This window comes from Lampetra planeri, chromosome 33, assembly GCF_965212315.1.
Source record: "Lampetra planeri chromosome 33, kcLamPlan1.2.h2, whole genome shotgun sequence".
NCBI classification, from domain to species: domain Eukaryota; kingdom Metazoa; phylum Chordata; class Hyperoartia; order Petromyzontiformes; family Petromyzontidae; genus Lampetra; species Lampetra planeri.
The window spans coordinates 4690392-4709642 of record NC_136139.1 but is presented as its reverse complement, the minus strand read 5'-3'; the positions used below and the strand labels follow the sequence as shown (position 1 = coordinate 4709642).

Here is a 19251-nt window from a genome sequence, read left to right as displayed (position 1 = left end):
CCGATCCGTAACGGCGCGTCGAGAGTCGCCGTGGTGGGCGAATCGTCGCATGCCGCGATTACTCCCTCTCCTTTGGAGAGACTGAACTTTCCATAGTAATGTGGAATTTCGACGTCTGGCTCAGGTGCAGCCAACGGATTCAAGTGCTGCCCAAAGCTCGCTTGAGCTTGCAAGATCTTTAACGTGACTTTGACTGTAGTTATAATAATAATTATTATAATAATCGTGATTTTTGTTAATTTGCTACACGATGAACGATGAATCCTGTGACACAAACTTTTTTAAGACTGCTGCCCCACCTCCCCCCCTGCCCCCACAGAATGCGACGCTACAGGCAGAAAAGCAGGCACTGAAGGCGCAGTACAAGCAGCTGGAGTCACAGAACAACCACCTGCAGACGCAGATCCTGGCTCTGCAGAAGCAGGCCGTGTCGCTGCAGGAGCACAACACCGCGCTGCAGACGCAGAACGCCAAGCTGCAGGCAATGCTCGCACCCCAATCACAGCCCATCGCACAACCACATCCACACAGAGAGCTATGTTTACTGTTCAGGAGAGTGCTGTTAGGGAGCACCTATAAAGGCTGTCGCGGCACACAAGGAGGTGTTGCGACCAGCCCGCCCGCCTTTGTTTCCCCATTGCCAATGTGTGTTTAGACATGGAGGAGGCCCAGGACCTGTTGAGATGTTGCTCTGATATCACTCATCACTGATGATAGCCATGGCCTGGAACCGAACCGAACCCAGGTCGCCAGGTTCACAGCGCAATGCGCCAATCACTGCATTGTTCCCCAACAGCATCAGCTTCCGTGCTGCCAATTATTTTTTTCCATAGACAAGCAACACACTCCATAATGCACGCGTACGCCCGACGTTTCCCAGCTCGTGTCCTATATCTGCTGACCACTTGCGCATCGCCGCCCCCCCACCCCACCCCGTCGTCCTCATACTGTCCCCGTCTCCCGCCGTCGCAGGTCGAGAACTCGGCCGTAAGCTCGCAGAGCGCCTCACTCATGGCGCAGAACGCGTCGCAGCAGGGCCAGCAGGCGGCGCTGGAGGCCGAGGCGGAAGAGCTGGCGCGCTCACGCGAGGAGCTGCACGCCACCTACGAGGCGCTGAGCCGCGACCACGAGCGCCTCGTGGGCCTGCACGAGCGCCAGGCCGCCGACTACGAGGCGCTCATTGGCAAGCACGGCCACCTCAAGAGCGCGCACCGCGCCACGGAGCTGCAGCACAAGGAGCTGGAGGACAGGTACCGCTGGCGTCCATCCCCTCGACGGCGCCGTCGGGGACGCCCCACGGCGCCTGTCATGGGCTGGCGTTGCGGGATTAAAGTCGGGGTCGTGCAAACTTTGTAGCCCACAGGGCGGGCCGGAAGCGGCCTGGCTTTGGGCGACGGTCAAGTACCGGCGGGGGGGGGTCACACGAACGCGGGGCCATCGACAAGGCCGGCTGTCCCACCAAGCGACGTCACTCTGGCTTACGCAACGTCTAAGCTTCCATTTGACAATTTTTGGTCCAAGGAGAGCCGGGAGATATTCTCACAGTGGCCCGAGCTCAAAAAAGGTTGCACGCGCCCCAGGTTTTTAATCTTAAAGTACGACGGGGCAGCGACTGCTTGTCCTTCAAGTCTAACTGAACTCTGGTCAATCGATCTTGGATAAAAAATGTGTTTGGTAAGACGTGAGTTTGACGAACACGCTGCTTGTGCTGCCCTTTAAATCGGTCGGACGGGAGGAATGGTGGTGAGGGATGGGGGTGAGGGATGTGGGTGAGGGATGGGGGTGAGGGATGGGGATGGGGGTGAGGGATGGGGGTGAGGGATGGGGGTGAGGGAGGAGGGCCGAGGAGGGTGCTGAGCATAGGTTGAGTGAGCCATTCGTTCTTCATATGCACGGTGCCGCAGGTACAACACGCTGCTGAAGCAGAAGGTGCAGCTGCAGGAGCTGGAGGGCGTGCTGCGTGCCGAGCAGGACAAGCTGGCGCAGGATGCCAGCAAGTACGAGTCCATCGCCAGCGACTACCACCGCCTGCGCGACGAGAACGACAGGTGCAGGCAGCTCGAGCCGCGACACGTCGCTAGCCACTAATCGACACGCGACACGTCTGCGTGCGCCAGTGTGTGTGTACGCCAGTGTGTGTGTGCGCCAGTGTGTGTGTGCGCCAGTGTGTGTGTGCGCGGTAGTGCTTGCCGAGCAGAGGGGCGGCGACGTAACACCCCGCGTCGTGGTGGCACAGCGGGGAGTTCAGGTGGTGCTCGTCTGCCAGTCGTCTCGGTCGGCGAACTCGCGGCGTTGTCAGTTAGCCGACCGAGACGACTGGCAGCGAGCCCTTCCCCACTTGTCGCGGTCTCAGAGCACGCCCAGCCCCGGCACGGGCGCACCTCGCTGACTCGGCGTCCGCCCACCCCGCAGGCTGAACCTGACCTACAGCCACCTCATGAAGGAGCACGAGGGGCTCCAGGTGGATTACAAGGCGACAAAGAGCCAACTCAACGGGAGCCGCCTGGAGCAGGCACGCCTCGAGGCCGAGTACTCGGAGCTTCGCGAACACTGCCAGCAGCTGGACGTCACCTCGGCTAAGCTGAGCAACCAGTGCGAGGTGCGGGCCCCCCCCCCCCGCACCCCACCCCCTCTCCACTCCACAAAGATCCCCCCCCCCCCCCCTTTATATAGCCTTTAGAAACGTATTGCTACAGGATACTGCTGCATCTAAGCTGGACCCCGAAGAGTGACCAACGTAGACGTAAGAAAAAGGTGGCACACTTTTTGGACACGCGTGTAGGATGGACAACAACAGGACCTAAAGGAGAATGGCTTGGGGACGACGTAAGAGATTTGTGCTAGAAAGATGTTACACTACTCGAGCATATTGGCGCAAGACGAAGGAAAGTGGAAACAAATGACGAAATGTGCAGTGGACACCTGCGGGCTGTCTACCCATGGATCGTGATGACGATGATGATTTTGATAGCCGTTGGGGCAAGTGCTGTTGGCAAGCACATACGAAAGGCCCATTGTGGACAGAACTACGCCTGGCCTCCTTTATCTCCCCACCGGTGGTGACGTTTACACACTGCACGGGGTACTAATTTCAGGCTGAGCCAACCTAGGGGAATCCCAGGATCGGTTCATATATTCGTCACCGATGTAGGCCGCGAGTGTGGGATTCGAACTCGAGTTTTTACGGGTTCGGAGCCAAAGTAAGAAAAGACGGCTGTCATTGTCATTCTCCTCTCACCATCCTGTACTCGGATGCCACCTCAGAGCACCGATGGGGTCTGTGTTCTCACTGCATGTGCCTGTGCCCGTGCACGGTTATCAAACCAAGCCGTGTGCTTTCAATCAGGCCGATCCAGGAGGCCGGTCATGGAAACTGACCGTGACGTCACACGCCAAGTTCACAATCCCAGCCATGGATTTTTTTTTTTTATCAAATGCGAGCCCCGTTACAGCCCGTCGCGCAGCTCTCAAATCCAAAGAACCATCCCGACGCAACTGAGCCGTATGTCGCGGTTGGGGAGGGGGTACAAAGAGGGGGAGGGGGGGACCCGCTGTTCCAACTAAGCGAGGACATCACGTTGTGGGAGAGATGAAAGCCGTGAGTATTGTTAAAAACGGAAGGGCATTTTTTTAATGTGAACTTTTAGCCATGCCTTACTTTGCTGGTTCCGTGCTGATATGTGAATTGGAGGGGGGAAGCCTAGGACCGGTTTGGATAAATACTCGCCACTGATGTTAGCCATGGCCAGGAATCAAACTTGGGTTGCCAGGTTCACCATGCGATGCAATAACAATTGCAGCACCGTTCCACCCATGGAAAATAAAATATTCTTCCGCGTGAGATTTCATAAATCTTGTCACGAGCATAAACAAACCAATTGTGTACCGATGACTTGATGCGTCATCACATGCTCTCTTCCGCCAAGGCCAAAGGAGGAGGTCACCGTCTCTGTGTTTGCGTGTGCAGCTTCTATCGCAGCTCAAGGGCAACCTGGAGGAGGAGAACCGGCACCTCCTGGACCAGATCCATCGGCTCATGGAGAGCAAGGAGCAGTACCACTCTGAGCAGATGCAGTACATGTACGTTGCTAAAACACTGGCCCTGCGCGTTTTGCAGGGGTTCCCCTTGGCTTAGCCCGTTGACGTTAAGGTACAGGGGTGGCTCAACCTGTCGAAGCTGGTACCGCTGAAATCCTGGGTTCTAATCCAAGCAGCCGTCTGCAATTTAATGGAGTTCTCAAGCGTAGTGAATTAATTGTCTCAGCCCGGTCACCAGTGATCGCACGAAAGAAACCCATCGGATTAAATTTGGCTCCGGACTTAATTGGACTACGCTTCAGCTTTGAGAATTCATATATTAGTTTGACTGTTGGACTACGATCATTACCCTCGGTGGCAGAGTGAGTGAGAAAGTGCTGCCCCCTCTACTGCTGTATTGAATAGAGGTCAATTGAAGGGATCTCAGAAGTAGCTCTGTGGTATCTGCTTCCGTGGGCCGTTTCCAACCACAAATGGGGCTGTGCTCGAGATCTAAATAGATTCTCCGTCTCACGGCGTATATTTTTAAAGAACATTGTGACTTTTGACCTCTCGCGGTCATTGGACGGCAATGTTTGCACAGGGCACATAGAACGGGGAGGGGAGTGGACAGTACACGGTATTCGGGATCACGTGCCACTTGTGCCGCAGAGACAAACTGAACGAGCTGCGGAGGCAAAAGGAGAGGCTGGAAGAGAAGATCATGGACCAGTACCGCTTCTACAGCCTCTCGCCGCCGCGACGGTACGGCAGGGCTCAGCGCGGCCGCTACAGACGCCCTAGCGCACACGCACCACACGGTCGGTGCCGCACCCAAACTATATAGGACAGCCAGATGTAACCCAGCGGTATCGAGGCGCCGCCAGTTGAAACCTAGCAGCATCTAATCCTGTACGGCTGACTGCTGGTGAGCGCCGGAAGAGCGAAACCAGTCCAGAGTTTCCGTTGTTGAAGCAAATACGACGTGGTGAGTAGCAGAAGGCAGTGTGGCAAAATAAAATTGTTGTTCCTATGCTCATGTCTATGCTGTCCGCCTTCACCAAACCGCACTGACCGGCGTGATCGGGTCTCGTCGAATAGTCCTCGTCGCGAGCGCGGGAATCGATTTGAATCGATTTGACCGTTACATCTTTAACTTCTTGAGACCCTGCCTCGCAGTGAGCCTCGCGCCTGGCTCAAAAACCGTCCCTAGGCCACGTGGTCATCAATCCCGGTTATCTCTCTGCTAGGAAAAGCAACTGGATCGCGGCGAAGATGAAGAAGCTAATCCGGCCGAAGAAGGAGGGCGGTGGCGGCGTCGGCACCGGCACCGGCGCCGGCAGCAGCACGACCGTGGGTCGGGAGCAGCTGCGCTGCAGTGTGGAGGGGGCGCTGGGCGACGGCCTCCCCGGGGACAGCCAGGACAGCTCGTCCGTCGGCTCCAACTCGCTGGACGAGATCGGAGCTCACGGCGCCCACGCCGTCACCGTCACCCGCAAGAGCAGCAGTGAGTGGCTCCGCCGGGCGGGCGAGGCGGGCGAGGCGCCAGGGCGGGTGGACAAGAGGGCAAGCGGGGCACCGTGTAGCAATATCAGAGTTCCGAGCTGTTGTGAGACTTTTTTTTTTACCCCGTAGGATTTGGACCCGGGATCAATATACTATATTTATTTGAACCCTGGTGAACAATTCCTATTCAAGCAATGCGACTCCCCTCCACCCTGCCCGCGGTCAGAATCAGGGTTATCATTCGGATTAAAGAGGTTAGCCTACCTACCATGGGACTGCGTTAAAATAATAGAAAATATTATGACCCCAGCATTAGAATACTATCTCACACCGTCTCCGGGTATTGATGCCGAGCTAATGTTCTCAACCCTTGCTTGTGCCGTATGGATGTTCCGGCACACGGGCACGTGAGTCACCGTCCGGCAAACGGCCCCGGCCGCGCCCATCGCCAGGGAAGGCAACGGTTCACCAGCTGCGCCGTTAAGATCGACTCGTAGCTTCGCATGATGTTCGGTGCCTAACGGTGCGTCGATTCGTCAATCAAAATCGATTCTTGCACTTGCAAAACATCCGTGCGCTGACGGTATTCCAATATTTGCAAAATATATATCGCTCGTGCCATGCCTATAAAATGCATCCATCAAGTCATGCATACAGGAAACGATTATTTTCAGTTGATATATATTTATACCACTACATACGAATATGCACGTATGTATGTTGAACTTTTTTCGCACTCTACGTAGCCAACCGTGCTCATAGGAGGTGCGAAATATAAATTCTATACATGCCAACGTAAATATTCTGCGTGCACCACAAGACCGAAGAGCATACATTTGCCAATCTGATCGCGACGATCTGTGGGATCGTGGAAGGTGGTGGAGGGAATCGCTCCGTCGCCTCGTTTGCAGGTCACCATCTCCCTCTCGTTTTTAAACATCGAAGGATTTCTGAGCGCTCTCTGTCTCCCTCTCTCGCGGCTTCGCTCTCTCGCCGGGCCGGAGGCCACACCGCGCTGGGTCGGCACGGCACCCCTCGGCTAAACTCCGCGCCGCACCCCCCCCACCCCACTGTGGTGCTCTCGCTGTCGGTACCCCCCCCACACCCCCTCGCCACCTTCTCCAAAGTTTGACCTCTCTCTCCACCTCTCTGCCTTCCTGCCTACCTTCCCCACCACCTCGCGGCTCCACCGCCTCCTGCCCACTCTTCCCCTCCCCCCGCACCCCCCCTCCCGGTGTCCACGTTGCGTCCCCCGCGCGCAGCGAGCACGCTCAAACGGCTGCTGCGGAGCAGAGCCAAGGACAGGGACGAGCGGAAGGCGTTGCACCGGCGATCCATGTGTAAGGCGCTCCACCACCCCCCCTCCCCCCCGCCCTCCCACCTGCTGCGTCGGGCTACCTCCCCCAGCATGACCCTGCAAGCAGCTTCCATACTAACAGCCCGAGCCCTTGCCGCCCGTCATCTCGCCCCGTGCGTCTCGCCTGCGACCAACTCGAACCCCTCCCCCCCACCCCGCGCTGCTCGGCGCACTGTGGTGGACTCTGTGTACGTGAAGCGGGCTACGCGCTGCGCTTGCGAAACCTCTTCGTGCGTTTGTCTTGACGGATGTGTGGGAGCCCGTGGTTTTGTTGTCGTCGTTGTCTGCCTTGCGATTAACATTTTAATTTTTTTTTAACGCAGCGCGACCGTCGTCCTTCGTTGGCTTGCAACCCCTTTCCGTTGCGGCTTTTTCTTTTTGGGTTTTGTCGGCGAGGTGAAGTAGATGGTTGACCCTAACGCTCCAGTTCCCTCCTCCCAGATGATAAAATACCCAGTGGAAAAATTGGCCAAACGTGTACCTCAGCAGGACCCTCCTCAAAAAAGGAGTCCCTGAGACTCGGCAAAGCTTTCCCCGGGTAAATAACGGGCGACTCCCTTTGAACCTCATTTGCCAGTAACAAAATATGATAATTGTTTTTTTACCCTTTTATCTGGCAACAAGATAGATAACGGGGGACTCTTCATACCACTCCTCCGTTGTGTTCCCGGCTTGTACCGCGTAATTGGATGCCCAACGTTTCTTCAGGCCCTGATGCGCTCCGGGTTTAGCAGTGGAGGGTTTAGCTCTTAAACGTCAGACGCCGTGCCGAACAACACGGGCGTGCAAACCGAAAACCACGGTGGAGAAGCCGAGCAGCTCAACCGCGCAAAAAAACACCCAGCAAATAAGACTCTTTAACGTCCTTATTAGCGTTCCGGATGCCTTCCTTTCCAGAGACACGGGTACGGCCGCGGCGTCCTCGCGTCTAACAACACCGACGTGCCGCCCCGACAGCTGCACGCCGAACGCCCTTTAACCCCCCCCCCCACCACGACCCAGCATGATTATGGCGGCGATGCCGTGCGACCCCGGCGCATGCTTGGCATGAGACTGCATGCACACGATGGGAGAAGGAGGAGGATGGAGAGGAGGGAGGGAGGAGCGAATGATGTAGGCGCACGCCCCCCCACCCCCGGGGGCTCGGGCTGCCTGCTGCGCTTCGATTAATCAGCCGTCACGTCGCAGTAACCCGCGCCGCGCACACCGCCGCTTTTGTCTCCGTGGTAATCGTGTTTTTGTTACTTGAACGGGGGTGTCGTAGGAGGGCCCCGTAACTAACAGGGGTGGGGGGCAGGGAGAAGGGGGGGGCGGGGGGGGGGCGACACCAGCCAATCCAATTCTGAGTGACGCCCGAGGGGGATTTGTAAATTACAGGCACAGCTCATTTACCGTTTTCAATTAACAAATCGCTGATGTGGCGAAAAGTCATAACACCGCATTCATTTTCCTGTCGTTTGAATGGCTGGTTCAGCGAATGGAATCTATATCTCGTCTACTACGTAGATTTTTTTTTTTACGTACGAGTTTTATATTAGGGACGTAATGTAACCATTTGCCGATTAATATGGAATCTTGCTCTCATCCTGTACACTGGCAAAAAAACAACAACGAATGCATTTGTGGGGTAAATTTTTTATCCGGGAGTCGTTACAGTTCATCAAGTTACAAGGGGTGATTTATTGCATTCCCACTTAAAATATCGGTTATGTAGCCTGCTTCAAATCGTACTAGCTCTCTTTCTCTAGTGGATCACAGCGAGCATCTTTTTATGCCACTGGTATTTGTGTAACACGATTGGACACAGGCCGTTTTTTTTACGCGCGTTGGCATGCGCATCACCACCGGCTGCTTGCGTGTAAACAACTGCCCGGGACCAGGATCCCCCTGCTCCGACTTAAGACCCTGGCCCCCGCCCCCACCCCCCCCGCATTTAAACATGAGGGCGGGCAGCGCATCGCAAACGCCGAGCGATGCCGGCACACCGCCGAGAGTGCGTCTCTCTCTGCGGCGGTCACGGACGTCGCCGACGTTGCCGGCGCCTTCGCACTGGCGCCATCGCTCCGGCGCAGCCCGGCAAGGCGTCCGAACTGCAATCTCGTTTCTTAACCTCTCTCCACCTTATTCACCCCCCCCCCCCCCCACCTCGTTTCGCCGTGTTTCCCGACCCCCGACTCGCTCAGCGATGAACGACCTGGTCCAGAGCATCGGCTACTCGCTCTCAAAACTGGGTGGCGTCAGCGGCGACGGCGGTGGTGGTGGCGGCGGTGGCGGCGGTGTCAGCGGTGGTGGTGGTGGTGGTGGTGGCGGCAGCGGCGGCGTCGTTAACATTTCCAGCAGCTCCAAGACCCTGGAAAGGCAGCAGCAGCAGCCGGCAGGATTGATGCAACAACAGAAGCAGCAGCAGCAGCAACGTGCAGGCAGCATGGACGCGCTGGACGGGCCGGACGAGGGCCTCTCTCGGCACCGCCGGCGCGACCTCGGCTGCATGGCCTTCTCCACGTCAGCCGTCAACATGGTGGCCAGCACCTCCACGCCGAGCCTTCTCCTTGCGCGCCGCCGCCCAAAGGGGAAGATGCCAGGTGGGTGGGGGGGGGCAAATGTGTAAATCACAATGCACACTCATTGTGACTCATATATATATACGTGTGCGTTAACCCCATCGCGCACTTAGCGTGGCACAGCTTGTGTTTGTGGTTTATAAAACCCTTGTGGAGCGTGCGTCCCTTGGCTTGTGTTGCGTTTGTCTTTTTTTATCAGTGAGTTCGTCATGCGAGGATTCGGCGTTGCCCAGTCCCCAGGAGCTGCATTCGTCCACACCAATGTCCAGCGCGACATGTACGTAGCCAACCGTGCGAATCGACCCCGGGCCATGCGTCGAGTACACCCACGAGTGGAGTACCCATCATGTTACATGAGGTTTTCACTAAATGCCAGCTCTGAGAATTGAAAATCTCGCTTTGACTGTCATACAACAAAGTTTCTCTCCGTAGCAGGGCGAGTGGGAAAGATTTCAGAAGAAGTTTCGTGATATCCCCTGCCATTGACCGTTCAGTAACACGGGACGAGACTCCTCTGTGTGAGTTCCGAGCGGATTAATTTTGTGATGTTACGCCGAAGGCACGATTGGGATAAAACTAGAGGGAAAGACACACAAAAAAAGCCACTTTCGTTATTGATCTCGGTCAACAAGAGTTTGTTCCTGGAATATTCTTGTAATGATAACGCATCAATATCACAATCTATTGCCGTACAACTCGAGCCGCTGGAACCCTCGCCACCCTCCCGATCCCGTCCCGCCCGCCGGAGCCACCGAGCGATTAAAACCCGTGAGCCCCGACCCCAGCGAACGCGACCGTTTGTGATGTGTGCCGCCTCCGTCACGTCTCCTCCACGAACCCGCCAGACGGCGGAGCGTGGGAGATGGAACCCGCGGGGGACACGGGGGCCTCCGTGTGCGCCGCACCTTGCCACTCCTGCTGTAAGTGCAGCGCTGGCATCGCTGCGGGGGGGGGGGGGCGGGGGGCGTCCCGCCCGCTCCCAGCCACCCCCCATCCTCTCCCCCCACCCCCCATGCAGCCGCCTTTCGCGCTTCCTCTGCGCTTTCCAACGCTTTTGCCCAAATGCGCCATCGCCTCGTTTGTTTTTTGCGGTTTGTGTTTGTTTTCATTTCCAGGGCTCTTGACCGGCACCCGACGCCGCCGATCGAAGTGCACTGCCCAGTGATCGTTTGGGTTCGGTGGTTTAATCCGGCCGTGCGGGTCGTGCCCCAACTTTGCGCGTGGGCCACAGCAGACACTGGGTTCTGTTGGGGGTGGCCGAGACTGTGGTGTACTGGAATTACAGGAAACATTAACGGAATGCATGAGCTCAGTGTGCACGAGTACGCATTACACAAAGTAATCAAATCTCCCTACTTAACAGTTAATGCCGCCTGATAACAGAAAGAGCCCCAATCGGCTGGCGTATCGGTCAACGCGTCCGCTCCAACGAAGGGCGATTTCCACAGCGATGTCTGCGCATGGCATGAAGCGGACTGCGCTGTTCGTTGATACTGGTCCGACAAGGATTAGCGATTCCACTGGAGCCGTTCCGCGTCAGGTGGCCCCGGCGAGCGGAGGATCTGCTGTGGGCCCGTCCACGACTGTGTGTGGTGCTGCGCTCTTTGAGCCGCGGCGTGCGACAAAGGCAGCTTGACTCGAATGGAAGGGGGAAACGTTACTCGGCTTTATCGTGGAGGGTCCGCGCCGAGGTTGCGAAGTTGTTGGACTTTAGTTTCCCGCCATGTCGCCACACCGATATTCAGGGGTACGCTAATGAGGAACAGAAAGGTTTACAAATCGCGGTCAAGTGCGTCATCGAAAGCACTCTAGCGACACATCGCTACATGGACATTGTATGGCATAGCTGGGCCTTCAAGTCCCACATAAGGCAGGTCTGTGAAAACAGATCCAGGTCGAGGATCGCCGCTGCTGTGGGAATTTGCAGGAACGACCTGGGGGTGCCCTCGGCTGATGTGCTACGATCTGCCACCTTCTCGCTGATCTTAACTCGGTGGCAGTCGTTGGACTCCAGGATGGGCCCCGGGAGCTCGTGAACAAAACTGCTGGATGCACAATTAAATAACGCACTGCACCATCACAACCGGGACGCTGAAACCAACAACAATCTCCTGGTTCCCTGATCTGGCGAACATTCTGCCACCAAATATCTGTGAAGACATCGCCCAAACTGCAAGGGGCGTTTACACATTTTCTTGCCAACAACAACCAACCTACCCATCAACCAAGGCCTCGACAGTGTACCTTGATACTGACTCAAGTTCCGACGAGTCTCCACCTAGTCCAACCAGATCCCAAAGAACGCTGGAAAAACGCGAACGTCCAGAATAAATACCTTATCCGGAACCCAAACATCATCGCACCTCCTGGCTTTCACATTCCTCCTCGAAGACAACCGGTGCCACCATCGGCCGCATCGGAACATCAACAGGCCGATGCGCACATCTCCTTCATGAGTGGGAAAATTAAAGATACGGCCACAGGAGTGCGACTGTGGCTATGCAACCCCAAACTATTGACCCAGACAGGAAACCACTGTAGTCTGCGCTCCTTCAACGGAGGAGGAACGGCAACGCTGCACACACTCTCTCGTGAAGCCCGGTCACGGCTAGCAGACCTTGACGCCGGCACTTGGCTCCTGAACATATTGCTGCCCTGTGCAAGAATAGAAGACTTATTTTCTTATTCGAAAAAACTTCAAGCGCTAATGTCGCTCGGCCTGAGACACGCACACACAGCCTTGGCACACATCTGCAAGGCAAGAGCTGTCAGTCTTTTTTTTGGGCTTGTGTCTTTTAAATCACAGAGATTGATTCACCCACCCGATTCGCTCTTGTTGGCGCGTCTCTGGACGATCGGGTGCCCGCCTTCCATCTCCGTTTGGGCCGAAAGCATGGCTTGAGGCTGCTTGATGCTACACAGGTGTCCAACTCATGCATTCCCAGTTTTGTTTCATTCCTGCGTGATGTGTTCCCCATTCCCCTTTCCCTCCTCCCTTCTACCTCCCCTCCTCCCCGACCCGGTTGTAACTTCACCTGCCTTCCCGCTCGCCCGCCCGCCTGTCCGCTCGCTCGCCCGCCCGCCCGCTCGCCCGCCCGCTCGCCCGCCTTCCCTCCATCAACGCCCTTCCCACCCCAAGCCTCCGGATCTTCAAGCATAGACGGCAACCGCCGGGACAGTAGCAATAGCAATAACAACGCCAGCACGCGGGCCAGCAGAGGTAATGCCTCTCACCTTCTTCCCTGTGCCCCCACGCCCCCCCACCCATTCCCAGCGTCCGCTTGCCTCTTCATTTGTTGCGTAAATGAAAGTCGGCTACTGCTTTGCCGCGGCAGCGGCGTTCTCTCGTTGTTTGATCTCATAGTTAAAAACCACATGGCCGTCCGCCATTGTGACTGCACTCCGAGTCACGCAATTCTTTCTCTTCGATAAAACTGGCCATATGTTTCTCGATGCGGAGGGCCCTCCCGATCGACAATAAGCAATGGTATTAATACGACTATTATTATTTGTAAAGGCTTCGCATCGACAGCGAGCCAGGGGCCTAACGGTGCAACGTGCGGCGCGGTTCGGCAGTTAATGGCGCGCCGGACAGCCCGGCGAGCGAGGAGCCGGTGTCTCCCAGGACGCCGGGGACCCCGGCGCCGCCCATTTCCACGCAGGTGGCGCCCTCGGCGCCGCCTGTGCCCGGCTTGCGGCAGAAGCCAGGGATCGGGTCGCCGGGCAGCGAGCTCATGACCCTCGAGCAGTTCCTGGAGGAGAGCAACCGCCTGTCGCCGACGTGCCTGGTACGTACGGCACCACCCTGCACGCCACCGCCGGCAACGTGATCGCGTGCTCGCTGCTCGCGCACGTGTGTGTGTAGTAGTAATGTGTACGCACTGCGCTATGAACCCAGCTGCTTGCGTTCACTTCAATTCTCAGCCACGGCTGTCATCAGCAGCGGCGAGCGATATCGGAGTGATATCTGAACTGACACGGCATGGGGAGGCTTTCTTCCAGCCAGAGAATGACTTAAAGGCCGAATTCAAGCCAAAAAGGGCATGCCAAATTGAGGCGGTCAGAATGGTACACATCCCTTGGTCTTTGACACAAATCCCAGGCCTGCAAATGAGCATCACCCCGTAGCACAATTGAGCAGCGGTGCTCCATTAATATGGTGACCCGCATCTCGCGGTCCGCTCAGGCAGGTCGTGCTTACGAGCTTGCCGTGACGACGCAGACTCCTACCACCTCCTCATCCTCCAACATGACCCTCCGCCCCCGCGTTCCCCCCGGTATCTCCCAGCGCAAGGTCGTCAGCGAGGAGAACATCCTGGACGGGCGGGAGGAGCGGCCGGCGACGGGCGAGGCGCAGGACCGGCGACATCAGCGCGAGCGCGTCGGCTTCGCCGCCCGGGACGGCGTCCGCCCACCCAGACCCGGGCAGTACGTGCGGCCCAGCCCCCGCAACGGCAGCGCCGCGGACGGCGTCAGCGGCGACGCGTCGGGACCGGGTCTCGACGGCCAGCGCCGGGCGCTGTCTGTGGCCGAGCGGCTCGACCGGCTGCAGCAGCAGCAGCCGCGATTGTCGGATCCCGACGGGTACTTGCACGGGAGCAGCACGCTGCCACGCAAGGGGCTCTCCCTCCGGGACCGCCCGCCGCTCGCCGACGACCGGGGGGCCTCGCCGGCACGCGCCGGCTGCCGTGGCGAGGACGCCGGGACCCCCGGCGGGGCCGTGGCATCGCCGCCGCCGCGTCCCGGCTTGTCGGCCGGCGGGGTGGCGCGCTCGCCCTCGTGCAGCGTGCAGGAGCTGATGCAGCACGACCGGCGGCGACCCGTGTCGGTGGACGTCTTGCCCGTCGGCGACAAGGCGCCCTGCGCAACCGCCGCCCCGCCGTGTTCACAGAATTCCCAGCTTGCCGCAGAGCGGGAGGCGGCGGCGGTGGAGGCGGTGACGGCGGTGACGGCAACGACGGCAACGGCGACGGCGGTGCGCGTGCATCAGCAAGAGACGCACCCTCGACTGGAGCGGCCGCAGTCGTTTAAAGTCACGGCCGCGACGGCGAAGTCGTTAACGCCCGAGTACCCCTGCCGGCCGGTCGACACACGCCGCTTCTCGTTCGCCCCGGCTAAGGAGGAGGGTGGTGGTGGTGGTGGCGGCGGCGGCGGTGGCGGCGGCGGCGGCAGCGGCGCCACAGCCCGGTGGTGCGTACCGGGGACAGGGGGCAGCGTCAGGAAATCGGCTACGGCCACGCAGATCGGATCGCCGCCGGGCAGCGGCGCGGCGAAGGAGATTGTGGTGACGCAGGTGCAGCTGTCGGTGGCGCCGCCATCGGGCAGCCTCATCCGGCTGCAGCGGCCCGCGCCGAGACCCAGTGACATCGCCATGGTGACGCCGGTGGTGGCGGTGGGGCCGGCATCGGGGTCGCAGGACGACGCTGAGCAACAACAGCAGCAGGCGGTGGCGCCGGTCGCCATGACGGGCATGGACACGGCGGACGCTGGCGCCGTTACGCCGCCACCGCCCAAGGACGGCGCTCAGACGCCGCCCCAGGCCACCTCCACCCCAACGGACAAGCAGACCGTGTGGTACGAGTACGGCTGCGTGTGAAGGGTGGGGGGCGGCGGGCAAGAAGATTTTAGGAGGTGGGGGGGCGGCAGTGGTGGGGATGCCTGAAACTTAACTCGACTTTCCTAGAGCCTGCCCACCACCTCCACCACCATCCCGCCTCCTGAAATCACGCCTTCCCAGCACGATGCGATTGAGCAGAGCGAAACGTTTTGTTTACTCTGGTCCGCTCGTGTTTTTCCAAAGCCGGAGGGAGGAGAGGCGCCCGTGGCTGGATTGACTTCACCGAGGGATCGCGGTGCATTCCCGTCGGTCCCTTGCAGGACAAACCTGATGGACAACCCAGATGAATCAAACCCCTTTGCATGAGAATTCACAAACCCCCACCACCCCCTGCTTACACTACAGACGGACGGGCAGCAGCAGCACGGCAGTCGGGGAAGACTGGCGACGGACGGCAAGAGGAACCCTTCATCTCGTTCTGAATCGCGACCTATATCTTTGCGGCGTTGCGTTCTTTTGCTAGTTAAAGTTTTGCCTTTCCTTGACTTTCGTATTTTTTTCGTCTTTATCCGTGGCCATCACCAAAATGTAGAGCGTTGTATTGAAGAGAACGATGGGAGTCAAAATTTTAAACCAAGGATCTTGTTTTTGTGTCACGTAGGTTGTAGCCGCGAGTGTAAAGAATGCAAAGCAATAATGTGTGTACGACAGGGAGGGGCGCGAGGGATTTTACCCCCGGACGTTAGCGCCTCCGTGTCCGTAGTTTACAAGCAACGCGTGATTGTAAAGGGAGAGCATTGCTTAACGCTTCCAATCATCAGTCGTTTCATTTCCGAGCGCGGTCGTTTAAATCGTCTTCAACTGGAGGAGTCTCGCGACCAAGTTTTAGGAGGTGCAACCGCACCTATTAAATCGAGCAACGTTCCATTTCATTGAGACCTATCAACTCGTGAGAGATCACAACCTTACCCCATCATCGAGCCCTGTTTGTTGACCATCACCCTCCATTCACTTGAATGGATATCCGATGGTTAAATGAAACCACCGTCAACTTTCGTACACGTCCATTTCATTCAAGCAGTCGCCATTCGCTCGAACTGAGCCTCCTTCAGCTACGTCACCCACGCGGCAGTGGGACACTGCTTGTCAAACGCACAGAAGCTCATCGGGAACCCGCGTTGCGTGTTGTGGTGGCGGCAGTGAAATGATGCGGCGGACGGCCAATGCATCGCTTGGTAGATCTCTGCACGGGCGCGGCGATTCTTTCACATACCTGTCAATCCCTTATCAGTGCCTAGCTTATTACAGACCAGAGGTGTGGACTCGAGTCATGTGACTTGGACTCGAGTCAGACTCGAGTCATGAATTTGATGACTTGCGACTCGACTTGGACTTGCATAACAATGACTTTGTCCCACCTATGAGATGTGGACTCGAGTCATGTGACTTGGACTCGAGTCAGACTCGAGTCATGAATTTGATGACTTGCGACTCGACTTGGACTTGCATAACAATGACTTTGTCCCACCTCTGTTACAGACCAAGTCAAAACCTTATTGGTCACCCCGTGCCCCTTATAAATCTCAACGTTAATCCTACAAAGTCCCATCACGAGGGAGAAACACAAACAAATAGACACTTTTCAAAATATTTTTTGCCCATATTGAGAAACGGCTGTACGCCGTGTGAACTTTCAAACTCAATTTCCCTGTACAAGAATACGGGTAAACCGTATGGGTTGACAGGTATGCTTTCGCGAGACCAAATATGAAGCGGTAACTGTCCTGGGGGAGGGCGAAGGGGGGAAGCCCTTCACCGAGCAGCGGTTAGAGATTTCGACGATGACTATTCTCAATGGTACTATTGCACGTCGCTCGTCGCCCTTACTCTTGCGGACTCAAATTAGCCGACGACGAGTTCACGCGTCGTCAGCTAATCGCCCGCGGCGCCGTACGCTCAACGGGTCGCGTGAAGCCCCCCCTCGGCCCACCAAAGGCGCTCCTCGCCGCGCGAGGTCTCCGCCGCCGGCCGCGAGGCCCCTTGGTGTAGTTCGCCGCCTCGTGCGTAACGGTGGGAAGTCTGAGACTGGGCTGGCGTTTTAATTGGGCCCCTTTTTATGGACGGTAGTTTTTAAGTTTTTTTTAGTGAGCTCATTTTCATTGTTATTTTTCGTAGAGTTTTTCGTTGGGTAGCCTGTAACACGTTATTTAATTAACGTCAGATTTTTATTTAAAGACTTCATTCAGTCGGAACGGAGCCCTGAATTTTATACGAATATATATGCGAGACTCCTTTTATCTGTGATAGGCGGGCAAATGTGGGAGAACGGAGGTCAGAGATAAGAGAGGATTTGCACGAAAGAAAGAGGGTGGTGGATATAAACGAGGTTCACATTTTATTTGCTGCAATCTACACTACACGATGAAGGTGACGATCGGGGACTCGGCTCGCAGAGAAATTATTCCACAAGGACTCCCATGTGTTTTCGGGTTGCACCGCAAGCTCCGGTTCAGGAAGAATCTCCCGGCACGTGGCGCGAAACGTCGGGACTTTGTGCCGAACAATGCGCGGTACGCCCCAAATACGCGACGGGGGAGGTGTTGGGGGGAGGTGTTGGGCGCAGCCACGAACACCGACGCAGCGGCGATGAACTCCACAGTCGGTTCTCGTTGGTGAGTCGTCTGCGGAGGTCTCCGGCCAGGAGAGCCTCGCTCAATCTCAAGGCTTTTCTCAGGAGGGTTCTGCATTTAGGTGTTTGGCAAATGTCTTTACCGAGTAGTTTTTTTTCTTCTATTCGCTAAGTTGAGGGAAAACCACGACAGTGCCCGGAGAAAACCCACACGTATGAGGCAATGACGCCTTTTGTAAAACAATTGTACGAATTCTTCGTGAACAGCCTACTTTTGCCGTACTCCATTGCCTTCCGCAGGGGCCAGCCTGTCACCCCTTGCGCGGGTTGTGGGGTTTACGCGTCGCACACAACGAAGTGCGCATACATCTGCGCGATTCACCAAACCGCTGCCTCCAGGTCACTTGCGATTGCGATTCATAATCGTGGGCACCACTACCACCCTCCCCCCTTCCCCAGTGGGCGCATCGTGTTTGGCATCGGCGTCGGTGCTCGGAATGAAATGAGGTTCCTCACCCGCTGTCCATGTTTCCCTCTTCGTAGCCTCCTGGCGCCTTGGTGCAGGTGCACCGCCTGCGCACTCGATCGCTCCGCCACCCGGCCGCCGCCGCCAAACTCCACAATCTGAATACGACTTAAGCGAGCCGTTCATGATGAATTGGACGATTGGTTTTATGCAGCCGACAACGCTTCCACGAGTTGCCTCTCAACCCGGGTTTAACAGCTCTCTTGTTACTGCGTGTCCTTGCACTATGTAAGTTACCAACCGTGGGTTTTTTTAATCTATGGAATTCGTTTTTTTTACTACTATAATACTCCGTGTTGCCTGTCTGTTTGCAGCAGCAGAATCGACCTAACCTCCGTGTCCCATCACTTCCGTGCGACGTGACGTCGGCTGTCAGACACCCCCGCGTGTCACAAAGCTGTGTTTTTCTCAAATTCGACACCGTGGTTTTTTTTACTGACGTTTTTTTTTTCTACAAACTCCGCCTTTGTTTAACAATTTAAGTTATATTTGACGTTCACTTTCTTGAGACTGCTTTCCCAGCTGTTTTGAGATCGTAGCGATACGTATTCCACCCTGTGCTTTCTCACAGATAATTGACCGTCTTGCCTGATGTCGATGTTTAAAGTTGTACGTCAGCGTGTCGTGTCATTATCATTGCTGTTATTATTATTAAAAAGAGGCCGAGTCTGGATGTTACGGAGTTTTCTTCTCGCATCATCATAACAACAACAGCGGTGAACGGTCACCACACACATGGCACACTCCAGTATAGTAATATTCTCTAACAACTCATACTGACCCAATACCAAAGGTCAGCGTGGAAGAGTAGACCAAGCCCCCCCCCCCCCCCCCTAAGAGATGCCTCTCGTCGGGAAGCCCATCCGCCAGCTGTGGTTGTCGGCAAGAAATTGCAGGGCTGCCACCGCGACCTCTGACCCAACGGGTACCGCGCAAATACCCACAGCGCAACCACACGATGCACCCCTACGGCGTGTGTCGGTTCACGGAACGTCGATCGCAGCACGCGGAAGCGAAACGTCGGACAACGGAAACGCATCGGAGAGCCGCTACGCCCCCCACCACCACCGTGCACAGAAGAAGCGCCCCGTGCACGTG

At 56.8% G+C, this 19251-nt stretch overlaps 1 protein-coding gene across 2 annotated transcripts in view; it reads left to right on the top strand.

Moving 5' to 3' along the window:
- Positions 1-18831, top strand: part of CCDC88A (coiled-coil and HOOK domain protein 88A) — a 74294-nt gene extending 55463 nt beyond the window's left edge. Inside the window, exons 21-33 of one of the 2 annotated variants that reach the window (XM_078610034.1) lie at positions 320-481; positions 973-1250; positions 1905-2048; positions 2413-2599; positions 3968-4080; positions 4690-4782; positions 5268-5524; positions 6786-6863; positions 9064-9462; positions 9641-9718; positions 12581-12661; positions 13018-13229; positions 13730-18831. In XM_078610034.1, the coding sequence (XP_078466160.1) occupies positions 320-481; positions 973-1250; positions 1905-2048; positions 2413-2599; positions 3968-4080; positions 4690-4782; positions 5268-5524; positions 6786-6863; positions 9064-9462; positions 9641-9718; positions 12581-12661; positions 13018-13229; positions 13730-15037 (3390 nt within the window). In that variant the 3' untranslated portion in view covers positions 15038-18831. The remainder of the gene's footprint in view (positions 1-319; positions 482-972; positions 1251-1904; positions 2049-2412; positions 2600-3967; positions 4081-4689; positions 4783-5267; positions 5525-6785; positions 6864-9063; positions 9463-9640; positions 9719-12580; positions 12662-13017; positions 13230-13729) is intronic. The other variant, XM_078610035.1, reaches the window with a different exon arrangement.
- The last annotated feature ends 420 nt before the right edge of the window (positions 18832-19251 follow it).